The sequence below is a fragment of the Mya arenaria genome, chromosome 6, assembly GCF_026914265.1.
Source record: "Mya arenaria isolate MELC-2E11 chromosome 6, ASM2691426v1".
Lineage (NCBI taxonomy): Eukaryota > Metazoa > Mollusca > Bivalvia > Myida > Myidae > Mya > Mya arenaria.
Window position 1 is genome coordinate 53,562,245 of NC_069127.1, and position 27,297 is coordinate 53,589,541.

Here is a 27,297-nt window from a genome sequence, read left to right on the forward strand (position 1 = left end):
GGTAACATATCTCATTTTACAATTTCCATCAAATAGTAAGAACATGTGGTATGACCACAACTATTTATCTAAGCTCAATATAAACATACCTATTTTATTCAACTCGTTTAAAACAAATACAAAAACGACAAAATTTTATACAATTTTCAAACATACAGTATCCTAAACAAAAGATTAAACTACAATTTCGTAGAAATAAAGTAAAACTAACCCCCAAACTGGCATTTATGGGCCATCTGCCTCAGCATATGCAACCTGAAATACTGAGCCATGACATATAAATAATATCAATCACCTATTTTACCTTGATTATGAAAAGTTATAAGCGTGCAACATATTTGGCTTTTAGACGTTGACATTTGGCAGTCTTCAAATACCTTATTTTACGCTAACCTGGCTGGTCCATAATTCCGTTTCAGAACAATCGTGTCAATAAAAAATAATTAAAAATAACAATTTGAAAACTAATCCTTATTGTATTTAATTATAATAACTTTAGATTTATTGCAGCAATTGTCCTTTGAAAATCATTTTTAAAATCACAAAAATAACAAGGTATAGAACATAATTGTTTTTATTTGAATGAATTGAATTTAATTGTATCTAAGTAAGTGACGTTGAATTTGTAATTTAGACCACATTTATGTACGTTTTAGTTGTTGCAGCTGATAGTGTATTTCGATAAATAAACGCGTTAGACGACGCTCCAAAGAAAAGCACTAACTAAAACAGTATAGTTCCTAAATTTTAGTCACAGTGTGACTAAAAACAAAACAAAGATAAACACTTAAAAACAAAGGGTTTTGCCTACTTTTAACATTTGTGTTATATAGAAATGTATGCTTGTAAATGCCATATTTAGAGCAAAAGACAAATTGAAGCCATGGGCTTAAAACCACCTGGTATAGCGCTATCATTAAGGAGTCCGTATAAAGTAGGTAAACTCTGTGTTACAGTTTACTAGATTATAATCAAGGTTTTGTCAAAAATATAAAATGCAATTTGTTTCCCGTCATATCGTTGACGTTAAAATCCATGCGAAGAAATTCGAGTTAAAAATGCTCATGTTTTACAGATATAAAATGCAAAAACATTATTCTCCTGTATTCCTAGAAACTAAAACATTTATTTTACGTTGTTTATATATTCAAGAAAATCCACGAACATTTTCATTATTTCAACCCATAAAGTCTTTTAAACTCATGTGTGCAAAATTACAACAAAAAAAACACACAGAACTTGGCCGATTTTCGTGTAATAACACGACTATCTATACACGATATATCAATCTAATTCATTGTTATTTAATCGACTTAAAGACAGAAACTAGAGCAAATACAAATAACAGGAAATTAATGAATACAAATAACACCGTGTTAGCAGTGTGTTTTATTCACCAGTAATTTTTATTCTCAATTCATACTTTCCTTTCAATAAGTGACAATAAGTGACAATTTATGAATCACACATCGATTTCAGAAAATCGCGCAGTAATTTGAATTCAACGTCAAACAGTTCCCGAAATACGTCGCCCTTTTAAAAATAATTATGTTATTTTATCTTTTTTAAATGATATGATTTTGACCCTAGGCGGTATCAAATTTATTGAAACGCATGTAAGTTTTGCAAGGAGATTACTTGACAACACGTCAATTGATAAGCTTTTTAAACAAGAATTAAGCTAAATATAGATAAATAAAATAACGAACCGTTATTCCCGCATTAAACATGCATTGATGCACTGCCTTCGATCTCCTTAATCTGAGCAATGCATCTTGTTTTCCAGAGACCAACCCATCAACCATCATATTAATTTGTACCATAAGCAAGTCATGACGTTCAAGCTCTTTATACCAAACAAACCTTAAAACTTTGCGGTGCGTGTTAGAATTATAAGCATGGAAAAAGTAAGATATTGCCAATAATGAACAGTGGTGATTATCCTTATCCGTCAGTCGACATGTGTCGAAAATGTAGACTTTTTTAAAAACATCGTAAATATATTTGTGTATGTAGTGTAAGTTTGTTTTGGTGTTAGTATTTGTGTATGTGATGTTAATATGTTTGTGTCTTCAGTTTTTTAAGGAATGAATTGCGGGGTTGATGTCATTATCGCGGTATGAACGCAATTGGGCTGGTCAAAGTGTGTGGAGTCCGAAGGACTCCACGCGTACTTTGACCAGCCCAACTGCGTTCATATCCCCGATAATGACATCAACCCCGCAATTCATTACTTATATTTACACCAATAGTTCATTATTTAATTCAATAATTGTTAAAAAATACTTCATTTCATTTAAGAAAACCTTTCAGTAATCCTTTCTTACCCATTCTGTAAATAGAACGACCCGACTGTAACCGGAAGCATTTTTTCAAATGACGTCACAATAACGCGGGAAAATATCAACCACTTGTAATCACTTTTAAACGTAAAATTGAAACACTTATGGCAACAATAAATTTAAAATATAATAAACTAACAATTTCTATAATATTGTTTATATTTTACGGGACCTGCTGTCACAATACAAACAATAACAAGATCAATAGTTTTCATGTATATTGTTATGCGATGAATTGCGATCCGAACATATCCGAAGATGTTGCGTTCATCGATTGATGAACGCAATTGCCGAAAGGCAGTTCATTTAAGGAATGGAAGTTGAGGTGTAGTTCTTCATAGTTTAGGCCCACGCCTTGTACCCTCGAGCAGAGTTCAACTTGCGAATTCTGGGCTTGTTCCTATATTATTCATTGTATTTTTGAATATTTGCGTAATGTTCTATCAAAAATATATAATGCGTATATTTTCAAAGGCATACTGCAATATTAAGAGGTCAAAATCTTCTTATTAGGACTGCTATTACCTTTTACTATATTTCCTGACGTTCACAATAGTTCACGTTCACAATAGTAAGGCAAAAACTACCCTAGATTTTCTCAACTTTCACCAACTAAATATATAATAACATATGGAGAACGATGTCACCTTTATGAAACAAGTTAGCTTTAGTCGCGATCATCCATTCCCTTTACGTCATACAGGACGAGTTAACAATGGTTTATATGTTGTGGGTATGTCTCATGTCTCGTCTTGGGACAATAAAATAAGCCTATTTGGGCAAGTATTTGCAAATAGTTTGATTTATATATCTCCGGTTTTATAATCTAGTAGCTGGCTTTTTACCGATATGTGAGACGTAAAAGTTTCTTCTTCTCCTCCTCATTCTTCAACTTCTTCTTCTTCTTCTTCTTCTTCTTCTTCTTCTTCTTCGTCTTCTTCTTCTTCTTCTTCTTCTTCTTCTTTTTCTTCTTCTTTTGTTCTTCTTCTTTCCATTTTGGATGAAAGAGAGCATTTAAAGAAAGGGCTGGCTAATCAGTTTGGGTCAGTAACTGTGTAGTATTTATAGGTAAAGCATGTTTACAAACCTAAGCTATATCTGAGTGAGTAGCTCATTTGTTAGAATGCTAACATATGTTGTAAGATAATTTGTATATAGAGGCTCAATTACTTTACAATATAACAGTTAACAACTTTTGCCTAGACATGTTCCTAAATGAGAAGTCTTTAGCCAAGACCAACTGATCCATGCCAATAGTGACAGTTCATGGGTTGTATGGGTGATATTCCTTTCTAAGTAAAAAAAGGATTTTTATATTGAATGATTTTCAATTGCTTAAAAACGTAACAATGAAGTCTAAATCCTGAACTAGTTTGTTCTGTCGATTAAAATATACCAGGAGCATGAAGGATTGTTATAACTGTAGAAAGATTTAGGTTTATGTAGATCGCATTGAAAAACATATCATCTAGTTTTTTTATGAAACGGCAAACAATTCCCCTTGCTGATAATTTTCTTGACCGCTGGTTTTGGTCATAACACAATCGTTATGGTCTGTCGGATACGTTTGGACAGTTTTCATCGCCAGTTTTCCTTTCCTCGCAAATATAATTTATTTTGTTTTTCATTCAGAAAAAAATAATTGTGATTAAAATAAACATATGATCATACTCTTTTCAAAGAGAGACACTGCAAATAGTTATAACAATATCACCAAAAAGTTTTGAGGTGTATCTTTTAGACAAAGGCGGTCGGTCGGGTAGGGGATCGGACCGTCCATGCGGTTTTATGGAAATATATTTGTTCAGATAACTTAATTCCTCGCATTTATACGGAATGTTTAGAAACTTGGTACACGAACAATATGAACGATTACTTTTTGTAATGAACTTCATGTGTCCTCTCGACCGACTTTCTTACTCTTGAAGCAAAATAAATGCATTTTCGACAATGTGTATAATTTTTCAAACCCATTCATTATCTCCTGGGGGTGTCTTAAAGTATGACCGTTTTAACTACTTTATTATGATTTAAATTTTTTCAGGTCTGCAAACCGAAAGAGATAAAGTCCTTGGATGACATTTCCCCTAACCTTTTGACAAACATTCTGTTTTCTTTCAAGCTAAAGATTGAAATTAGACAATATGTATAGTGTTGCAAAACGAATATTAATCCCCTTAAATTTTATTGACTTCCAATTTCGGACCCTATTTCTATTTTGATAAAAGTACGGTATTGACAATTTGTATAGTTTCGTAGACAAATATAAATACTGTTATTTTAACCCTGACCTAGTTTTAGTGATATACATTTTCGTTTTATAACACAACAGCAATAAACATTTTTTTTAAATAGTGTCGACGTGAAATACAGCACTGACGAGCGATATGGTCTTTACAAAGGCATCTCGAAGTGATGCAACCCCTGAGGTAATATTATAATATTTCATATTTACTTGTCTTATGAGTTGCTATTAACCACTAAATAACATATACAAATATCATTTCTCGACCAAATATATTGTATGCACCGTAACAAACTACATGTATTATCACGTACAATGACCAGAAATGGAAAATATGTTCTATAGTGTTATTCGAGTTTATCACTTAACCCGATGTCTAAATATTTGGTCGAAGTGATCGCAGTGTTTCTAATGAGTTTGCAAAACATATATCAATTTGCTATAGTCATGACTTTGAAGAGCTACTTTTCAAGATTGTAACATTTATTGATATATAGAAGCCACGCATATTATTACTTAAACACATGGATGCAAATGAGACATGTTTCCTCAAAACTGACATATAGACTTTACTTTACCAAAATGGGCTTTTCATGTTGTATCAGAGACATTTGTTTATTAAGTGAACTTAAACATTATCAAATCAAACGATACTATGTTACAAAAACATTTAAGTTTAAAAATTAAATAAATTCTTTTTAAGTTTTGCAAACGATTTAAGACAATGAATTTAGCTGACACCTACATTCAAACGTTTTGTGTACTAAGCTAGGGGATGAATTGTGAGATGCCTTGGTTTGGTGCCACGGATCTAATTATTTTCTTGCTCGTGCCAGTTCACTATTTAGTGGTCATTGTAAGAATCAATGCATCAGCTGAAATTTATATTCATCTTTTATTCGGAATATAGACATTGCAAGTACATATTCAAAAGTGACGTTTCAATAACAAAATAATGTTCACTGTAATTACTATTTATTTATATATGTACCTAGCACTCGGTATCTCTTAACTGACCTGTAGTTTGTACTAAATTAAAAACACACACATCTTTAAAAGTTAATTGGAAAAATGTATTCATAGCAAAATAATTAAATAAGCCCAACTAAACCACATTGAATAACAGAGACATGTTAGTTTCACCTTGTCGTACAACTGTAATGAACAAAGCTATTAACAGTTTTTATCTAGGCGATGAATTTAACTGACGACTGAATGTAAAGGGAACTTGAGATGGCCATTTACAAATCCTACAACTCTCGAAAGTGGTCGACTGACATTTGTTTGATTAATTATTGAAGAAAGGCAGACCTCTTCCGTGCGAGTTGTCTGGTTTGTTTAGTTTAATCATATTCAGGTTGCACTTTCGTTTTAAAAAAACGCACGATCAGATGATCTGCGTGTTAATGTTTTCTGTTTTCAGTTCATGGTTTGTGCCCCTAAACAGTGTTTCTTTTCCAACTTTTGACTACTGGGTTTGCCCTGTACTTTTCATTGTTTAATTTCTATCAAAACATAATTAAGCTGCCAAAATCCCATTCTGAAGGTTGGTAACATTTCGCAGCAATTTGCTTTCCTCAACTGAAATATGGCATGCTCAAATTCCAGTTAATCTCAGAGAAATTGCTTTACCTATACAATTTTTACGAAGTATAATTTGATTTACTCAAGTAACATCCCGAGGTAATAATCTTGTTGTATGGTATCTGAAAGTGAATTATGTACCAAATAGTAAGTAAATATTGAACATTTGTTTATCCGGGTAGCCCATCTAGATTTGTTTGTTTTCGGAATGCTAACATTAAATTGTACGTTGATAAATGTATAAAATATAATTTGTCGAGCTCTGTTTGAAGTTCAGTTATTTGGGCTTACATAAAATTTCATCCCAACAATACGTAGCATAGTTGTCAAACACAAAACAAAATATAATGATAATAGAAATGAACAGCGTTTGACAATGTTCATGAAGCTTTTCGTGTAAACTGAAGCGCATTTGTTTTAGTCACTAAAGCTCTTTTCCTCAACTACAATAGTCAGTTTCACTGTATCATTGAGCTTTTCTCGCAATGTTAGTGTTGTAGAGCATCGAAAAGTCAAACGTGCTGCTGATTTTGTCAGCAGAAGCATATTTCTGCTAGCTGCAGTGAATGAGTATGAACTTTTCTGACTCCTTATTTCACATTTAAAAGGGTAAATAGAATGAAAATAAGTGCAGACAGATTTATTGTTGGTAACTAAAGTTCAAAACCATGCCACATTGTCATTATGGGCATATTGCACATAGAAATGTCCGATACATATAGATTCTGGAAGAGAGATGTAAGGGAAATGTTGATGAAGTTTCTGATATTGGCAACATTAAAAAGGGGCAGCAAATATACGTCTTTGCCGCTAGGATGGCGAAGCCCGACTACCGCTTGAAGTCAACAAAATCGCTACTTAGGGAGTTCCTGGCGTGTCTCTGGAACATCTGAAATGAAAGACAGGACCTTAAGTATGGAAAAACTGAGATAGTAAACATATGTGTTTGGTTTTGGAATTACTCAGCCCTTGAGTGAAAGGATTTACATAATAAGCCGTTTCAAATAAAACAAAAACTTTTAAACACCCAGATCGGCTTGTTGATTTTGCTTCGCTCTAATCGAAGTTTTGAGATAATGGTGGGAATATATATATATATATATATATATATATATATATATATATATATATATATATATATATATATATATATATATATATATATATATATATATATATACACGTTTTAAGCGTCTCGAAACTAACACTGCCATTATTTTGTTTGTATATCGCCATTGTCCAAAACGATGCACGTGGGGGTCAATCTAATTACTAATTCTTTGAGTTTTTGTTTAACGATATGATGATATATACTTTCTTAAATCATTCATCTCATATGCCCAATGGTGTGCAATGATTTGGTCGTGTATTGAGGGAGTGTTAAGAGGAAATAACAACACATGTCCGGCGTGGTGGCTACCAACCAGACTGATGTACCCCCAAGCCATATATCGGACAATGGATATCTAGGTGACAGCTAGAGAACTTAACAAAACTCAAATCAGATATGATTTCCTTAGATTGTATCGGACAAACTGTTAGTATAATCTGTCGATGGTAATTGTCTCGAGTTTGAACTTATGAAGACCAAATGTCCAACTCACCAGTTCGCTCAGCATCATTCGAGCTTTTTCTAAGTCCTTCGCTCGGGCATAGCCCTCAATATCCGGATAAAGACTATCGACGTCGGTATCTACATCTCTAGCGTCTAAGAGTAGCTCGTTGTTGGTAGGTACTCTTGAGGCAAAGCCTTCGGGCAGCAGTAAGTCGCGTAAACTATATTGTCTGGCACTAAGGTCTCTCACGTTGGTAGAATCCAGTGATTTCTGTAGTGGACCAGACCGTTTACCGTTTCCTGCAAGAAGAGAAAGCATTGTTATTTCTGTGTCTAATGTCATTTATAATACGTCAATTACTACGATCAGTCAGTTAACTAGTTACTTTACTAAAATAAATAACAACAGATACAACTTTGAAATTAAACGATAATACGATAAAACTAAGCAATTGCTATCAAATAATTGCCACATAATTGAAATGATATATCCGTAAGGGATATGCATATATAAATATGAGCGACTCACTGATGCATTTATAAATTTGGAGAATGAAGCTAATCTTACAAAAGGACAGAGATATCAGTAAAATGTAAATGATGTATGTAACAAGGGTCCCCTAAGTTTGTTTCTGGCCAACATTCTTTGATCATTGGCAAATATTGTCTTGTTTTGCTATGGCGGAGTCTGGTCAAACTGTAGATATAAAGAGAGATTTATAGCCCATATCTGGGCTTGTCTCCGGCGAAGGGGGAAATTTGCAGAACATGCTAAAAAAACTACGCAACAAATCTGTCGAAAACATTGGATATTCAACATGTTTTTAACTTTCTTTAACTTAATATCTTGAGTTACTGTTGTTTTTAGCTGAACATTTTTCCACGAGTTTAAATTTTATGATTATCAGAGGTTTGAATCAATTCTTAAGATTATCAGAAAATGTGTAAAAAGTATTTAACTTTTATTCTAATATTCGAAAAACAGCAATTATTATTGATTAAATGAGCAATTAATGGAATATTTCTGTAGCATTTAAGCTAATCGATGCATTCAGACAGATTAAAATGAGTACATTCTGCAAATGTTTGCATGTGGGTGTAAATATCAAAAGAAGATTAAGTAGTCATTTCCCGCAGATTGAAAGCGCAAATATTTGTCTGCACTTGAAAAACGATTCACACATGTGTTATATTTCAAACAAGTTCATTAAAAACTTGTATCTTTGAACTTTTTATTGATTCAGTGCTATAAATTCAGAAAAATAACTCCGTTATAAGGTCCGTTATTGGTTGATTGAAAATATCATGGAATTTTAATAGGCCGTATATACAGATCTAGACACAATGGAAAATAAAACAACTGGTATAACACTGCAATTATTATTAAATGTTACCAAAAACTAGTTTGCAGAAAGTTCAGGTTATTTAAATCAAGGAATTAACTATGATTAAATACCATAATTATTAAGGGGCCACCTTATCATTAAGCGTACTAAAACTTAAGAGGAATTTCATTTAAATGTTTTGTCATTGTTACAAATTTAGTTAAACGTCTTGCTTGCAAAATAAAAACAAATTGTTTGAACTAACACAATTATTTTGGAAATATATAATTTACTTAACATCAAAAAAAGATCGCAATATGTCATTGTTGATAAGATGGCTTTCAAACAAACAAAGGGCTAATTAACAATTTTGCCATTTAAGGTATAACTAGCAGTATTCTTTTGTAACATAATGTTTCCATGACAAAAATGTTAATGTATTTATGAGGAATACAATCATCTATAATGTCATGAGGTTGGTTACAAACTATTAAAGCAGCCTTTAGAGTTATAGTAATAAAAAATATTCTGCGAATACAAAATTAAAGTCATACAAACTATGCGTCTAATCAACCTAAATGAAGTTAAGGTTGAAGGCTAAAGTTGAATTAGATAATATTTATTCATGACAAAAGATACACTAATGCACCGATCAATGTTTTGCGCCATCATTGAGTTAGGGTGTGGCAATGGTTATATAGGGGACTGAAGTCAGCGGGGAATGATTAAAGAACAATATTTTGTCAATCGCGCCGGTATATCTTTATAGGTTCTGTGGCATTCCAGATTGACCGTTCCTTCTACTTCGAATGATATCATGTGCAATTTAGCAAAAACAAACCAATTAATTGGAATCACCCATTTATTACGCCAGCGACTTTGGGTACACTAGGATCGAAACAAATCGTAGATCTTTGTTTGTAAACGCCATTCGGAGCTCCGAGGCCAATTCTATCGAAAACAACTTGGGATGTATATGAACGGTTTACAATGTCAGTAATCGGGTATATTTACGTCCGCTGCAAGGAGATCGGGAATGTATTTAATATTCCAGTTAAATTTAATGTCTTAACTCTTGGGAATCCTTATTTTGTTTGCAATAATACACTTCACTGGCAATGAATTTAAACTTCGAACAACAAATACAAGCTAATACACTACATTTAATTAATTATATAATTCAAACATTTACGAACTACTTCTACCGATCAACCGGCATACATCCAAGGTTGTTTTCGATAAAAAAAATGGCCGAGGAGCTCCGAATGTGCAAACTCCTGTTGGGCTGACCGTTTCAAGAGGGGAACCTCAACATGTTTTTATAAAGATATTGTGATGCGTGCATAGTCTGTCACTGTTGTTTAGTGACGTTGTGCATCTCTCGTTCAGTGTCTATTAGGCCTGTATCTTGTGCCTCTGAACATTGTCGGTGTTAAATGTTCAGCTGCTGCCTTTGTCTCTGAGGTTTCCATTATTGTTTTTATAAGTTTAATGATTTTATTATAATGCTGGATATATTTGAATAATTGTATCCTAAATCATTGTATTCATGACGGATTGTCCCGATATTTCTTTGTGAATTATGCAAGAATTCTAATTTGAATTTGAGCGTAAAAGTTTAAAGCTGTTTGATGTTAACATGTGTTATATGTTGCTATTATTTCTTCTAAAGTAGATGTCCTGGGTCGTTTCCTTAAATATCTTAGTCGTGGTAGTTTCTTTATTTCATTCTTGTATATGTTATGTAAATTGAACTTAAACCAGAAATAAAAACAATCAAACTTCATAAAGGAAATACCTTTCTTACAGATTTAAGATAATTAAAGTTACAAGTTATAACTTTTGATAGAAAAAAGACAGGCGTATTAACAAAATGTAAAGATGTAATCTCTCTTCTTATAGATTGTTTTGAAGAAAATGAATTGATTTACTATGACGAGAAAAAAATGAAACATCATCAACATGGGGGAAATGTTATCTGATTCAAACTGGAAAAAACCCGTCGCAGTTTATAGAAAAAAAACACCTTAATATCTTAATATACGAGTGTTATTTCAAGTTATTATCAATTGTAAACGGAAGATATATGCTAGTTCAAAGTTTTGTTTCAGTAGCAGTGTTAAAGTAGATTGAGGTTTAACATAATGAAATAAAACCGCAGTAACCAACCCTTACATCTTGATCTTGTTTAAGGTGTCCGATGCATATTGCGATATTGTTATACGGTTACATTTGGTCACCTCTTTTATATACCATTCTAAAGCCTTATTCTTTTTATTTGATATATTTCAAATAAAAACATGCCATGAAAAAGGCATGTGTTGTCTTATTTTCTTTATGTTTATGAAAGCACAAATAACCGATCCTCTGAAGTTCTTGACAACAAATAACCGTCAAGGGAGTTGAGATCGACACGCAGACGGTCTCCATGTCGATAGAGAGTTGCAGTAACTAAGAAACTAGAGAACATTCCAGACAGTATTAGCAGCATTGATGCTAATTGATCAAAGAAAAGTTGGCAAGTTAGAGTTAATATCGAAAATATTAGAGGTTCGCATCATACGTTTGAAAACATTTGTTAACTTCTTCTGTTTTATTGTTTCTTTTTACTTTTTTATTAAATATGATCAGTCGGCAGTCGAATAATGTCCGTATTTCTTTAACTGTATTTTAATTATGATGATGCTGTCACGATTTACAAACAACAAGAAAAATCACATTTTAGACCATAAAAATGAATAACGGTTTTAATTGCAACTCAGTTATTGGTATTGATTATTTGTTTGTTCTAATCGTCTAGTTTTAATATTAGTTGAATGTTTCGCCAGCGGTATAAAGTACAAAAATGCATATTTTTGTTTTGTTTTTTTCCGTCATTTATTCAATCCGAGTACATTTACGGAAAAAAAGTTGATTTCAATTGAGCGTTCAGCAAAGTTAATTATTACAGGACCCTAAAAACACCCCATTTACGTTTTACTGATGTAAAGAAGATAATTATTGTATTTATGGAATCAATTTTTCTAAATAATATTTTTAAAATAAAAATCAATTTGTAAATATTGATTCCTTTTAAAACATTTGTCACTGATGCATTTTCCATACACTGTTTACTTTACACTTTGAATAGGAACATAAATTGGCGTGACACAAGGAGCATCTTCTTTCGTCAATATCGTGCCTTGTATTTTGCATATTCAATTACAATGAGACCGTTGTGGGAGATAACTTCACATTGTTTGAAGTTCCTTCTGACACTAATTATTATAGGGCCGTGCCTTCTACTGTATGATAATAATGCATTAAGAGATAATTAGAGACACGTTCATGTTTTCATCAATTTGATCACGTTTTAACTTCTAACTGTTTGATTTTAAAGAAATATGGCGCATCGTGTGATATTAGGACAATTGCGCTCACTAATTACATGAGCGTTGGCTGTGTTTGATAATGTTGGAATTATGGTATGAACACTCTGAATTTGTAGAGAGTTAGCCTGCAGGAAAGCCATCTAAAGACCACGATCTGATCGCAAGTATGGGTAATCATCATATGAGGACTCATGCAATGAATACGTCGAACACATTAGTATTAAATATATTTCGAGATGTAAGCAATATCACCTTGCGATATATATTTTTTTTCTCTTTGGAACTGCAATTACTCACAGTCCATTTACTTCTTTAGAAAAATACACAATCGTACAGCTATACATAAAATGATACATAGAACTGTCATGAATATACACATCTTCAATATATTGTTAGATAATGTGTTTAATGTTGTTAATAAACTCATTCAGAAAACAAATATTCACATTTTTTTCTTTAAGAACGTCTGTAAAGTAAGCAGATCATAAAATAAATGATTCAAAATAACAATGTGTTTATTGCGATATATTCTTAACAAGAAATTTCAATATCATAATATGGACCCTTTTTTAAAGAAGACGATATTTCATCGACATGCCTGTTATGCAGTGTATAAATCCTAGTATGTATTATTATATTCAGACTACTCTCGGACTCAATATTAACGTACGTACTCGTACTTACTGTATTTGACTTGGTTAAATTAAAAACGACATGCAACACATACGCTACCAAAACGTACAAAGTTTCTTTTGCTGCACTCTCACAGATAGAAAGTTTTGTCATTTCAAACAACATGTCTAAGAGTCAGCTTATTTTGTCATCAATGCCTTCAATTCAGTCAGGTAAGATAACTCACAATAGAAAAAAAATTAATTGTTTTGTTAACTGCCGAAAATTAATTTTTAATTACAGGGTAAATTCGCTTATAGCAAAGTTTATCTCAATTTCGAACGCAAATATGAAAATATGCGATTTTATCTTTTGTCCGCAATCTTATCACATATATAAGCAAACAAATGGCTAATTCCAAAACAATAAACAACACATTTGTCAAAACGATCAATCTGTAAGATAGCAGCTTAAACAAAAATGTGTATTCAAATTGTATAGAAATAAATTATAACTCACCTCCAAAACAGGCATGTATGGCCCATTTCCCTGAGCATTTGTAGCCTGAAAAAACAACAACAGAATTATAACATATCAAGTGTTTGCCCTTAAACTAATATGATTTAATTAAGCCTATTTGAGATTAATTGTAGAAAATGTCTTTTTAAAATACTTTGCATTTTAATATACAAAAGGAAATCGGTATGGACGGCGTTTTTTTGCAATGTATCAGACTGAATTGGAATTAAACTGTATTGAAGCCAAACTAATACCATTTCGAATATTTCAGTTATACTCAGTTTTGTCTGCTTATACCAAATAAAGCTCGATTGTTTTATATTCTACCAGAGTTAACATAAAATGCTTATTCATTGAACACTCATACAGTATCAAATCATTCGTATATTTCTTTGACCTTGTTAGGGAAATGGAATGTGAAACAGTGACGCTATTTGTGTTACACCGGACCACATACTTCGTTTTTGCAGATACCAGTATGTTTCGGTAATTAAAGGCGTTAAACGACGCTTCCTAGTATTGCACCAACTAAACAAGTTTAATTGTATAGAATTCAAAATCAATTAGCCAATTTCTTTAAAAAAACATCATCCTAATAAATAGCTGGTTAAGTTAATGCACAATTCCGTTTATTTTATCTTTCCTTGCCGACTTATGTTATTGTTTCAGCAAGTCTTTGATAGTATAGGGCACATGTAGGACGTGAGACGAATTGACATCATTGGGAAGAGCGCTAACCTTTCGGAGTAAGTATGAATAAGGCAGAATCTCATTCTTTCCATTCTAGATTATAGCCAGGGGATTTGTAAAATATATATTTAATGCTTTATATTTCCTGTAGTATCATTAAAGTTAAACTCATTGCAAAGAGAATTCATTTCCAACTTGAAACTTCTAATGAAATAGGAATAAAACATGCAACAGTATCTTGTTTATGTGTCCCTTGAAACTGAAAACAGTTATTTCACGTCGTTTATGAACTAAAAAAACAACAACATATCGATATCAATAACATGGTTTATTTCTTTAAAAAATTGCAATTTATATCCTTTCAAAACAATTATCAGCCAAACATCCATTATGCAATATTAAGGTAATGGAGGACCAAGATAAAATGGCAAGACATAAACACAATCAGGAATGATATTTATCTTTAGTTTATGATATCTTAAGATTACGTAATCGAAATTCAAATGTGTTTAATACTGGTTATATGATACAGTAAATATAAATCATTCGTTTGGCAAAGATACTGTTTAAAAGGGTTCAGTTTATTGTAAAGTAAATATTAGTAAAACAGTTTAAATTCCCACGATCATCATTCGATTTGAATCCATGTATGTTTGTGGTGATAGTTCATTGTAGTTTGGGCTCTAATTCTTTATTGTATTATTAGTTGGACTGAATTGTATTTAAGCCAAGAAAATACAATTCAGCACATGAAAATATTTATTCAGTTTTGTTTGATAAAAAACGCCTAGTAGAACGCTTACTTGTACAAACATTTAATGGCTGATGGTATAGTAAATGTATGTGAAATAGTTTTACATACGATCGGACGCCATTACGTTTTTTGAAGCAATGTATGCCATATTAAGTCATGGTTGAATAATTATATTTTTTACAACTGAAACACTTCAATCTTGTTTAAACAAATACAGAAATGGATAGAATGCAAGTACAAAACCATGCACACACACCACCTACCATTATATTGAATTGTTATTTAATGGTCATAACAACAGAAACTAGGGTAAATACAAATAACCGGATATGAATGGAAACGAAATACAGCAAATTAGCATCGTGCCGGCAGTTTGTTTTATTTAGAAGTAATAACTAGGTTTAAAATGTTACTTTCCTGTCAATAATTGACAATTCTGGAATATTAGCACATCGATTTTAGAATATCGCTACTCAACTATTTAGATCATTACCTATTTTTTGAAAAGCATCGCTATGAACCCATTAGTAAAATTGTACTGGAAAATATAGCAATGCATACTAATGTTCTACCTAATGTTATAAGTTATTTCATTTAAATAGGTTGTGTTATTCATTTGTTGGACAATATAAATCTAATATGTTTGAGATGAATGCTTCTTGACATGTCCATTAATAGAAAGTACTTCAAACAGAATATTTTTGAATAGTGTTTGTCAATTTAAGTTCAAGACTTTAATCATGAGGATATTAAATGAAATAAACAACCGCAGATATTCCTGCTTCTTTCACAAATGAATGTATTTCTTCGATATCGGTAATCTTAACAATGCAAACTTCTAGAGAAAAGCACAAGAGCCGCCAAAAATAACTTGTACCACGAATCTCATGGCAACAGGAAACAAAATCTAAGGACATTGTCAATTATTATATTTAAAATGAATAAACAAAGCCAATTGCATTACTACGGATCAACGTTCCAGCTGTTTAACAGAACTAATCACTAGAGTTTTGTGGAGCGTGCTGGAAGTATGCTATTTTATTATATACCAATCATATGTCTACACGCAATACATATCGCAAAATACGGTATTCCGTATTCCACTCCAGTGCAATACGGCCGTATTTCACTCTTGTGACATCACGTCATAACAAGTATCGATGCGCGATGTTAAAATGACGTCATAAAACAAAAAAGTGCGTCGTTCAAATTACATTTATTATGAAAACATGTGGCTTTTAAGTGATCTAACCAGTAATGTATGTACTAAAAGGGCTATTAGAACTGCGTTTTAATCCGGAATATCGTATTCGACTCTCGTGGAATTTTGCAGATTCCGAATCTGAAAAAATCAACTCGAGTCGCATAAAACCTCCCGGATCAAGATTCAGTACTAATAACCATATTTATCTTATACAACAGTAAATTTAGTCATAGCATTTAACATAATACAATTAGACTTGACAGAAATAAGAGTTCAAGATAGAGTTGATGTCGATTTGACGACATCTAACACGTCAATTTGTAATGTAAAGACGCGTTCATATATATATATATACACTAGATATGTCGAATTCATTTATGTCGACAAGAGGGAAAATCGCTATATATCTGTCCTCGACATAGCATGTTTAACTTAACTATCCAGATAATAAAAGATACAAAAATTGCGTTATAACACTGTCATGTGAAATCAACCAATAAACAAGTCGACGAGACTGCATAATCAAATCATCAATATATGAGATATAACTTCCATTTTCCTTCTCGGGACATGCTTTGTTCCCGTCTTAGGACTTAATAATGTTAAACATGTTTATGTCAAAATGTTTCAACAAGTATATCGAATGAAGTATGTTGTTATCGTGTTTTAATAAAAATGTCGATTTAAGGGCTGATCTTTTACCAACCTAGTCGAAAATGAAATTATGTAACATATGTTAAGGTATTTGAAATGAAATGAAGTTATGAATAACTATTTCCAAATATTCTTTCGAATCTCAGTTTACTGACACGAGTTGTATAACTTGAAAAACGCTCGCACTGCTAACATTCGCAAAACATTTTTTTAAATTAAATTGTTTTGTATAAATTATATTAATGATTTGCCTTAATTTAATATGTTATTATCAGGCAAATTGGCTTTTGCTTTTAATCGCGTTAAACCTTGTCGCATCGACCAAGAAACAAGTCAACAACACTACATATTCATATCATCAATATATACGATTTACGTTTCCATTTATTTTATTTTCGGGACATTCATTGTTCCCATCTTGTAACCAAATAATGGTATAAAAGTTGATGTCAAAATGTTTCAACTAGTATCGGTCTTTGAAATGAAATGAAGTTGTGAAACGCTATATCCAAATATTCTTTTGAATCTCAGTTCGCTGACATGAATTTAACAACAATAGTTTTAAGATTATATTAAAGTTTTTTTTGGCAATAAAAGTCATGATATGCCTAAATTTAATATTTGATTATCAGGCAAATTGGCTTTTGCTTCTTTTCGATTTACTGCCACACTTTAAGGTAGATAGGTCATATGTTTGAATAAAGTCGTGTATTAATATAATCTATACAATGAAAACGTGCTTGGGTACACCTACACGTGTTTCCCTCGCAATCAGTAACCGAAATATCACCCTAAAAGGAGGAAAATATTAAGGTCGGAAAAGATGTGTAAAATTAAGTGTCAGGTGCGCGGTCGGCAAACTAAAAAAACACTTTTATACGTTATGCTTTATTTGGTCGTGTAAATCATTTACATCCGATTTAAATCATACAGGACGAGTAAACATTGGCTGTACTCCTTGTATGGGTGTTGTTTATGTCTTTTGCGTCCCCGAGGGCACGAGGACTTGGTCCATTGCCCCGTCTGCCGCCATTAAATACGAATATTTAGGCAAATTATGATTTTTGTGTGGAATCTCCGTCAGAAGACTGATTTCTAAATCTCCAGTGAGAGATAACGTTGCTTTAGGCAGAAGACTTTGAATATGAATATTGCCCCCAAGAAATGCGAGTTGCAAATGATTTGGAAAAAGGTCTACGTGTTAATAATGAAAGGACGCGATGCAGCGGATAAACGAATTACTTGGAAGCCGACGAATGGTATGATTGATAATTATGATGTCCGGGAGTATTCCTATTTTCAACCTCAAGACTAAAAATGCACTTTTTTATTTTTTTATGTACACATTGGTCGCAAAATATTTTACGGTACATCTTACAAATAATCAATTTCCTTAATATTCACACAGTTTGACATAACATAATAGTGTTTATTCAGTCTTATAACGAATCAGGATCAAAAAGCTTGTGAATAATATTTCTCCCTCACCAGATTAGAAGTACCTTCCATGGCCGAGAAAGTAAGATAGGTGCACTCCAACCCGAGCGTAGAGTGTTTTGCGGAAACGAGGCTTTACGATAGGTCCACTCCAACCCGAACGTAGAGTGTTTTGCGGAAACGAGGCTTAACGATAGGTGCACTCCAACCCGAACGTAGAGTGTTTTGTAGAAACGAGGCTTAACGAAAGGTGCACTCCAACCCGAACGTAGAGTGTTTTCGGAAACGAGGCTTAACGAACACCCTGTGCGAGGATTTTGATGAACCAATCTTACAAGAGCGGCCATGTAAGATACTTTTTCTACCATCTCAGTTGAACAAAATATATTAAAACTGTACTTAAATTTATTTTACATACGGGTACTATTTAATATTTGCCCGTGGGGAAGATAAGGTTTTTCAGCATGGCCATAAATTTAGATCTACTTATCTTGCGTGGGAGAAAAGTAGAACCAAGTGTTAAGCCGTTTTGGAGATCTAGCCCTCGGGCAAATATAAAAAGTTCACGTATGTAAAAAAATAATATTAAAATACATTTTGCTATGGTTTTTTTTCAAATGAAGTGGGAGATATAGTATCTACCATGGTGTAAGATATATTTATCCCAGCGGTAAACCTCATTTCCGTAAAACACCCTACGCCAGGGTTGGGGTGAACCTTTCTTACACTTACAGTCATGTTCACTACACGCCTTATTATATGTTGTTCCTAAGGTATCATAAAACAAGCGCTAGATGCGTCTAGGCCTGTTAATATTTATTATCTCGAATCAATTTCAACATATATAGTCTGTCACATCAAAGAAAGCCGACAACCAGTGTCAACGATTGATGTTTACGTATTAATGGTAAACTGATTACCACTGGTGTGGGTTAATATACTAGAACCCGCAAAGGATGAAAACTTAAACAGTTTTATTAGTTTCACATCAACCAGCAAATTAAATCGAAACCTTAAATTACCCTCTTTGTAGTGTTCGACATCGTTTTTGAGCCGGTATGACTCTCTTTGCTACAAAGAGGCATTATGATCGTGATTGTCGAAACAGTAGTAAGTATACTCCTAGTTCAGTTTTAGGCTCTTTAGATACACGTCATATCGACTTTACATCAGAGATTATGATTACTCGTTGATGACCCGCCACACTGGTTGCTTTTTTGTTATTTTTTTTCAAAATTCTGATAATTATCCAAAATGCATACATTAAAGAATATGGTCGCCAGTCAGAATCACGTTCTTAAGATAATGTTTGTAACCTATGTCAGCCAAAAATGCCTATTGTATTTAATATCTGTTAAAAGTGTCTCATTGGGACTAATAACCGCCATGTGTATCGACCTTTGGGTACAATCGCGAGATATTGTATCAGGGTATTAAGTTAATAGTTTAGGACTTATGAGCATCCCTGGGCGCCTAAGGCTTGGTGTTTAATTCTTTAAGACAACGACATCAAATGAAGCCGATTCAGGGCAAATGTGTTTAACTTGGATAGAGAGGTTGCCTTTAGGGTAATTTCAGATGTCTGGATTAGGATAACGACAAGACAAGTACATGATTTTTACTTTTAAGAAACTGTGTTATAGCCTTGTATATTATAAGGCAAAATACTGGATAAAACTTGTATAGTACGGCAATCCAATTCCGTCCTATTTTCAGTCATGTTGTGGTATTTAATTCTGGTATTAATTGGATTTAAGAACGATGAAAAAAATCGGATTGCGCTATTATAAGTAACGGAGTTACAATTTAGGAATGTTGTTTGATACTCCAGAATTCCAATATAAGGGTGGACATGACCAACAATTGGAAAGGCTTGGTTGATGTCTTTGAATAACTTTATCGTATCTTTTACAATAGCTAGCACTGTTGCTACGTTTACTACCTTCGTATACAGGTGATACTGGTATCCGTTAGTTTAGTACTTGAAACTGATTTATTATTAGATATTTTGTATTTCTTGCGTTTTCCTTTTGTGTATTTCGTCATTGTTTTCCAGTTAATGGGTGATCTGATGCGTTTGATCTTTTTATTATAAGTAATTATTGATTAATGATGAGACCAGTGTGAGGTTATGGCCATGCTAACAAGTTTAAGTCCCCCAGTAGTCCCGGATTCCAGTGAACTATTGTTTTACTGACCATTCCAAGGCGGTAATCCCATCATTTAACGGTAAAAATATTTTAATGAGGGTGTGTTTGTATTTGTGTATGTTGTGTAGTTTTTGTAATAATATAAAAACAAGCTTACTAGCGACATTCACGACCGAAACTGAATCTTTTTTGCAAGAATTTGAACATATTTACTAGCGACATAGTGATGTTAAAGAATATATACATGCTTACTGGTGGTCTACGCAAGTAAGAAATTATCAGGTAAGGTGTAATTTTAAACGACATGTAAACAGGTGCGCTACAAATTGACAGTAAGTAACCGAAATTGTTTTAAGCCTGGTAATATTAACTGAAATTAGGAAATCACGTATGTATGGATATGCATTCATTAAGGCGTTTTTACGCACGAAAGGGGGCGGGTGTGGGAGGGGGAATATCCCTGTAGCCGGTTCGGGGTTCGGGGGGGGGGGGCTCCCCAGGGAAAATAATGGAACTAGCATGTTGAGCTCTGAGGTGCATTTTGAGGGATTAATAGATTCCGCCGACTTTGTAGTAATCAAGTGATTGATAAAGGTCCAGTAAGCCAGCTAGCACAGAGGAGCAATACTTACTTTAGCTGATCTTTCTTTTATTCTGATATCATTTTTTAGCTTAGCCCTCGGCTTTGATGCCATTTTTGGCCATATTTATTTTTTTCCTTTTTCAAATTGATGTTACGCACATGCGTAAATGCGTAACGCTGGCCACGCCCCTGTACAGAACTCCGAATCTCATTTAGATTTGAGATATTAATGTTCAGTTAAGCAGATTAATGACTTTTGTTATTTTCAAAAGATTTATCTTGGCATTTAACATTACTCTTTTGGGGGACATTGTCGGTAAAAGATTAAATTTCTTTTGTAGCAGAAACATTTCTATAAATAGTGGTAACGATTTCCGAGGGATGAAAAAGAGAAGGTCTGTCGCTTTGTTCTCAATTTTTTCAATATTGGACTCGAGAGAGAAACTAATTAACGGGTTAAAGAGATTTAAATAAACAGTTTAAACAGTTTACAGTATTGGGGTTGTTGTACAGTGTGCTCATTATATATTTTAACCAGTGCATGGCACTTCGTCGAAAGGTACATCCCGTCCAATAAGACATTAGGTCTACTAGGACTAGGTCGATGTATACAATGCGACGCTTAGTCGAATCCAATAAATCGACACTGGGACATTAGGCCATACCAAAGTGTGCTTATGTTTAGCGCCATACCTTAGTATGAAAACCTACTAAGCTATCCTCAGAGAAACGAACCGCCGAATACAAAAATGATGACATCCTAAGTAGACTATACACACCAGAACCTCCATAGTCTATTCTGTACCATTCTCAATTGTTAAATATATTTCCACTGCAAAATGAATTCAACTTGTATAAAGTGTGTTAATCATGGGAATCACACAGAATGCGTCATTTTCTGATAGCATATGCCGAAAATACAAAGTAAACATCATGTTGTTAACACTTGTATTTTGAGTCGAAATTTTTGTTAAAGGAAAATTACAATATTCGGCAAGATCGTTGATCATATTAAAAGAAATTGATCGGGAAGCCCTAAACCTATCCATCCGCGGACGCTTAACCAAACACAAACGATATGGTATGGCTTTCGGTCGAATGGTGGTTATTCGTTAAACTGATGAGATGAGTTATCGTTCTTTCTTTTTAAGTATTGTTTGTAAGGTGAGAAGAAGGCGAACTAATATTGAGTGTCATTTGATAAACAGACAATACATGGTACATCGGCAACAACACATGAAATATATCAATGTGTATGTACATACTAACAAACCAATATCAACATACAAAAAAAACACATAAAAAGCTAGGTGAAACCACACCGTTTTTACTGTATATTCATCCCCAAAAGTACATTGCAAATTGAAATGCAGACTTGGTTTGATACCCTTTCATTACAGCATATTTGCGTCAGAGTAGAAACGCATGTTTTAATAATGATAACAATCTTATCGAATATAATTAGCATATACCGGCAAACAATATCATTTTAAGCGTAAAATACGGCAGTAATTTCCGCAATATTTTCTCACAACGAGTTGTCAATAAGGTACAATCAACGACGGCAACTTTCTTTCAGCCTTAACTGTTACGTGGACGCATTTTAACTGACTGTTATAGACATTCACACATAAAACCGCTCAACGGAACAGGTAATTTCCGTATTCTATGACAATTGTCATGTGACCAAGAGTTTGCAGGATAGTTTATAGAAAATAGCAAACCACTGAAATGGCTATAAAAGCTGTGCTAAATGTATCAACGGACCGGATAGTTTTGAATGCATTCAATATTTGATTAAGAATTCATCAATGTCTCAATGAACGCTAGTCAATTATTTTCAGTACACATTAAATGTACATTATATATACTAAGACCTCAAAATGTATGTAACAGCTGTAATCATATAGTTATTAAAAGTGAATATAACTTTTTAAAACTATTCTTACTTAAGAGACAAATACATGAACATATATTATTTTAGCTTGCTAACATAAAACAAAATGGCAAATTTCTTATCAGAAAACTCAGAAAAAACTATGAAAAACCTCCCAAACCTACTTTGCAAACACCTTCAGAAAGTAATGGTCATTTTTACTTTTATCCATAGTTTTATTTTTTACTTCTATTAAAATTGTTTGATTCTGCATTAATTCACGCTTTTGCATAAGTTTATATTTGCTGTAAGCATGTTTGTATGTTTTATGCAATAAACTGAGTTGAATTGAGTTGATTTGGGATGAGTAAGCTAAAATTTCAAGATGTACTCTTACCCCCACATAAGCAGTATCACAATTAATACTTTTTTTTTAATTTTCAAAGAAGACTAACAAATACCAAAAACAACTGTTCTTATGAAGGAAACCGTGTTTAATTTGAAAGAAAGGTGCAGAAAACAGGTGCAAGTATTTCTACCTTTTTGAGATGATAGTTAATTATTGTAAATCTTTCAGGATCCACCAGTATTGTAATATTTGTGCGTTTTCAGCTTTAAAATACACGGTTAGAATTAATATTTTCAATAAATGCAATACTTAGTGAATCGTCAAGGATTTATTACTCGAAATATACGTCTGTTATACATGTGTATGTATTGGTTTTAAATACGAGTATCACTTTCAGTATTTCGTGATATACTTAGAGATTGCAGACGAACGCACCGTTTGATAGCGGGGCAAGACATCATGAAAATAGAAATATAAAGTATCGGTCTACTGTAGAATTGTACAATTATATTGGCTGCCAAATATTTGGCGTGATTTATCTCTGAGCCAGCCAAATGCTTCCAACATTTCATGATATCATCTAACGTTTGCAGGAATTTTCTGATTTATGTCCAAAATCAAAGATGGAAACATGTTGTTTATCTTCATAACAATGCATTAACTAGATTTCCGTATGAAATTTCATTTTGTCTCTTTATTTTTATTGACGAACAAAAACTCGAGGTTTACTGACGTCATGGCGTGTAGTAATTTACAATTACAGTTGACATCAAATGGCTCCACATAATATCGCATTTTACAAAGTTTGAATAAATCAGATTTAAAAAAAATAAAAATGGCATTGCGACATTAGAGGAAAAGAAAAATGGTATCATTATAAAGTCATTTTAACTCTTTAAAATAGGAAGACATCAAAAGTTATTTCAAATTACTGCGCATCATGACAACAATAAAAATCGACGAGAGCGCATTTTTTGAATGTACAAGAACAGTGTTTCAAACGTTTCAAACCTTTTTAAAATTGAATGTTAAAGCATGGGATGAACCATTTTTATCCTATTTCCGAGCGTTCCTCGGGTACCGGAAATATATACAACACAATTATATTCTCCATAAAATATACGACGTCATCCCATACCAGTTTTGCTCACAAAATAAATATTTAATAAGGCTGACGCTAATGAGGCAATAAAACGATGAAATACTGTTCCCTTTCGGCGATAAAGATATAATTAAACGAACATACTATATTATTCTATGTCTGAATAATGCGAAATGATTGTCGCAATTTTGTGCCTACGGAGCCTAAAGTATTAACGTTAAACATTTTATATTAATAGACATTATTAATTATACATTTATTAACACAATATGTAAGTAAAATATTAAGTAAAATATTTAAGAACGAAACCTTTTTTCTAATTTTACACATTGTCCTATATATTAAGTTAATACAGCAAACAGTATATAAATCGTTTGTATAAACGTCTTTTTCTTGTTTAAAATTAAAGATGTTCAATATTCTATCATGAAAAAAACACAAACTATATATTTTTAAACCAATAAGTAATTTAAGCATTATTGTTATAATGATTATGTAATAGTATTTTGCCATACAGTTTACTTTTTGTTCACTGCAAAATGGCTTTTTATGTGCGCGATTCTTACTCTAATCAATTCTGCTGTGGTGAAGGGGAAATATTAAAAAAATATTTTTTATTGTTTTAAAAATGATGCTGAGAAATGCATTGTTTGTGCGATGGCCTTAAGAAGATTAAAAGGAAAATGCGTGTAAGAATGTAAAGTTATTTACTTAACTTTTTGTGTTCCATTTAAATTTGAAAATTAAGAAATCAAAGTAAAGCATTATCCAACAGGTGTCCAAAATTTGATTACACAAAAAAGATAATATGATTAAGTACATTACATTGCTCGATTGAATCAGCAAATATCAGGCTTAATAAGTTTCCACTTTAAAGACGCATTTTGGTGTTTGACTCATTTGACATAAATGGTCAAACAATAAATACATATGATTTAGGTGCAGATGTCTTGGCAGTTTTATATAGGGAAATTGTGGCCACGTAGATATTAAAAAAAAATCCAAAATGTTTTTACCTGTAAAGTAAAATTGCTTAGCATCACAATTTTCAAATCTGAAAGATACAACATGTTCCGGAAATACCTAGATGAATGGAACCAAAATGTACTTCCATAAATGGCTAGGGTTGGAACTGTATTCAAGCAGTCAGACGTACGATTTGATTGTGGCCTATCCTTTTTGTTTATCTAAATAAACGACAAATCGGGAAATGTTACAAACTGTCGTCACATATAGTAAATCAAGACACACCAAAACACTGTGTCCAAATATAGTAACAATGTCGGTAAATTGCTAGGTTTGGAATGCTATACAAGAAGACGTACGCTTAGATTTTGGCCTGTCTTTTCAATTATTTTCGGAATAGATAAATAAACTACACATCGCGAAGTACCAAACTATCGTCACATATAGTAAATCAAAACATACAAGGTCACTGTTTCCAAATATAGTTACAATGGAATTTTATTCAAGTAAACGTACGCTTAAAAACATTGTAACATGTCCTTTTTAAATATATTTGGAGTAGATAAAACAAAACGACCCATTGAAACGTACCAAAGTGACATCAGAAAAAGGAAATCAAAGCATACCAAAAACACTGTTTTGAAATATAGTTACAATGCCGTTAAATGACAATTTTGACCAAGCCTGCTAGATTGTGAATAATTGGTAAAGTTCACAGATGCAGGTGTTTTCACTCTACAGTTGTAACTTCATTAAATAAATATTCTATGGAAGGATGGAATTATTATTCTTTAATCTGAAGTATCACAATCATTTGTAAAAACACGATTCTGCGAGGAAAAGGTTTACATTCTAAGAACGGGATTTTAATTAGATTGTGATATGATATACAAAAAGTTGCAGTACATTCCGATTTCTTGTCTTGTCTTATTTTGATGCAACTTCATTTACAACTAAAAATATATGTAGTTGGTCTAACAAAAGCTGCTTCAAATTTTTAAGAAAATATAATAAATTTGTAAAAACAAGATTCTGCGAAGAAAATGTTCACATTCTAGGAACGGGATTTTAATTGGATTGTCATATAATATACAAAAAGCTCCAGTAAATTACGAATTATTTTCGTTTCTTATTTTGATATATCTTTATTAACAACTAATATATAAAGTTGGGATAACAAAATCTGCCTCAAATCTTTAAAAATATGCAATAAACATGTATATATAGAGAAATGAAAGTTCATTCTAATTATGAATAACAATTAAATGGTTTACGACTGGCAAATAGTAAATACAATTTTGCCTGCAAATTATCACAATGCAAATGTTTGTTTTTTTTCGTATCTTTTGAACACAATTATTAATTGATATATTACTATTAATATAGTTATAAATATTACTTACCATAGGCTGTGCTAATCGAAGACGATATATAAACACAAGTATAAAAAGCAATAAACGCAAAAGTCGAAGAATTCATTGTATAATTTCAGCTATTTTACACAGATACAATATAAAAATATAATTAATCTAAACAGCTTCTTCTTTTAATTCCAGAAGTAAATTATCAAACAGTTTTATTGGACTCCACAAGCAAGTTATAAAAAAAAACAATATCCAATGTTGTATCAGTATAGCTCTTTAGTGGATGAGCGCGTTTCAAGTTATGCCGAGAACTTTACCAATAGAGGAGTTTTTATAATAACTTTCTCGGAAATGGTAGCCAGTCAGTTAACGTCAATGGCGAGATGACGAATCATGACCGTCACCTGCTCACTTTCCCTTGCTCTCCAGATTAAGCCCCCGCACAATAGTATGGATTATTTTGGAGATATTTATTCGCGATCCAATCGAGCTAATGTACCTAACACTGTTACGTTTATCACATTCACACCTTCTGGGCGGGGGTAATTGGCATTGTTAAACATGGATTCATGAGGAATCATTATTTACATAGTTGTAGTAAGCAGACGGCATGAA

General features: G+C 32.6%; 1 protein-coding gene across 1 annotated transcript; it reads right to left on the reverse strand.

The window, feature by feature from the left end:
* Window positions 1–5,463: 5,463 nt before the first annotated feature.
* Window positions 5,464–26,994, reverse strand: LOC128236877 (uncharacterized). Its single transcript, XM_052952006.1, has 4 exons — window positions 26,722–26,994; window positions 13,554–13,598; window positions 7,776–8,026; window positions 5,464–7,060 (listed from the first exon to the last, which is right to left on the reverse strand). Exons 1-4 carry the CDS (start codon window positions 26,795–26,797, stop codon window positions 7,001–7,003), a joined length of 432 nt encoding a protein of 143 aa, XP_052807966.1. The 5' UTR covers window positions 26,798–26,994; the 3' UTR covers window positions 5,464–7,000.
* Window positions 26,995–27,297: the final 303 nt, after the last annotated feature.

Bases quoted from the DNA above. Each gene is read 5' to 3' on its own strand.
- LOC128236877 (XM_052952006.1), bottom strand. From the start codon at position 26,797: ATGAATTCTTCGACTTTTGCGTTTATTGCTTTTTATACTTGTGTTTAT. The intron at 13,599-26,721 runs GTAAGTAATATT...TTGTTTTTTCAG, and splicing joins TTCGATTAGCACAGCCTATG to GCTACAAATGCTCAGGGAAA. The intron at 7,061-7,775 runs GTGAGTTGGACA...CTTTCATTTCAG, and splicing joins GAATGATGCTGAGCGAACTG to ATGTTCCAGAGACACGCCAG.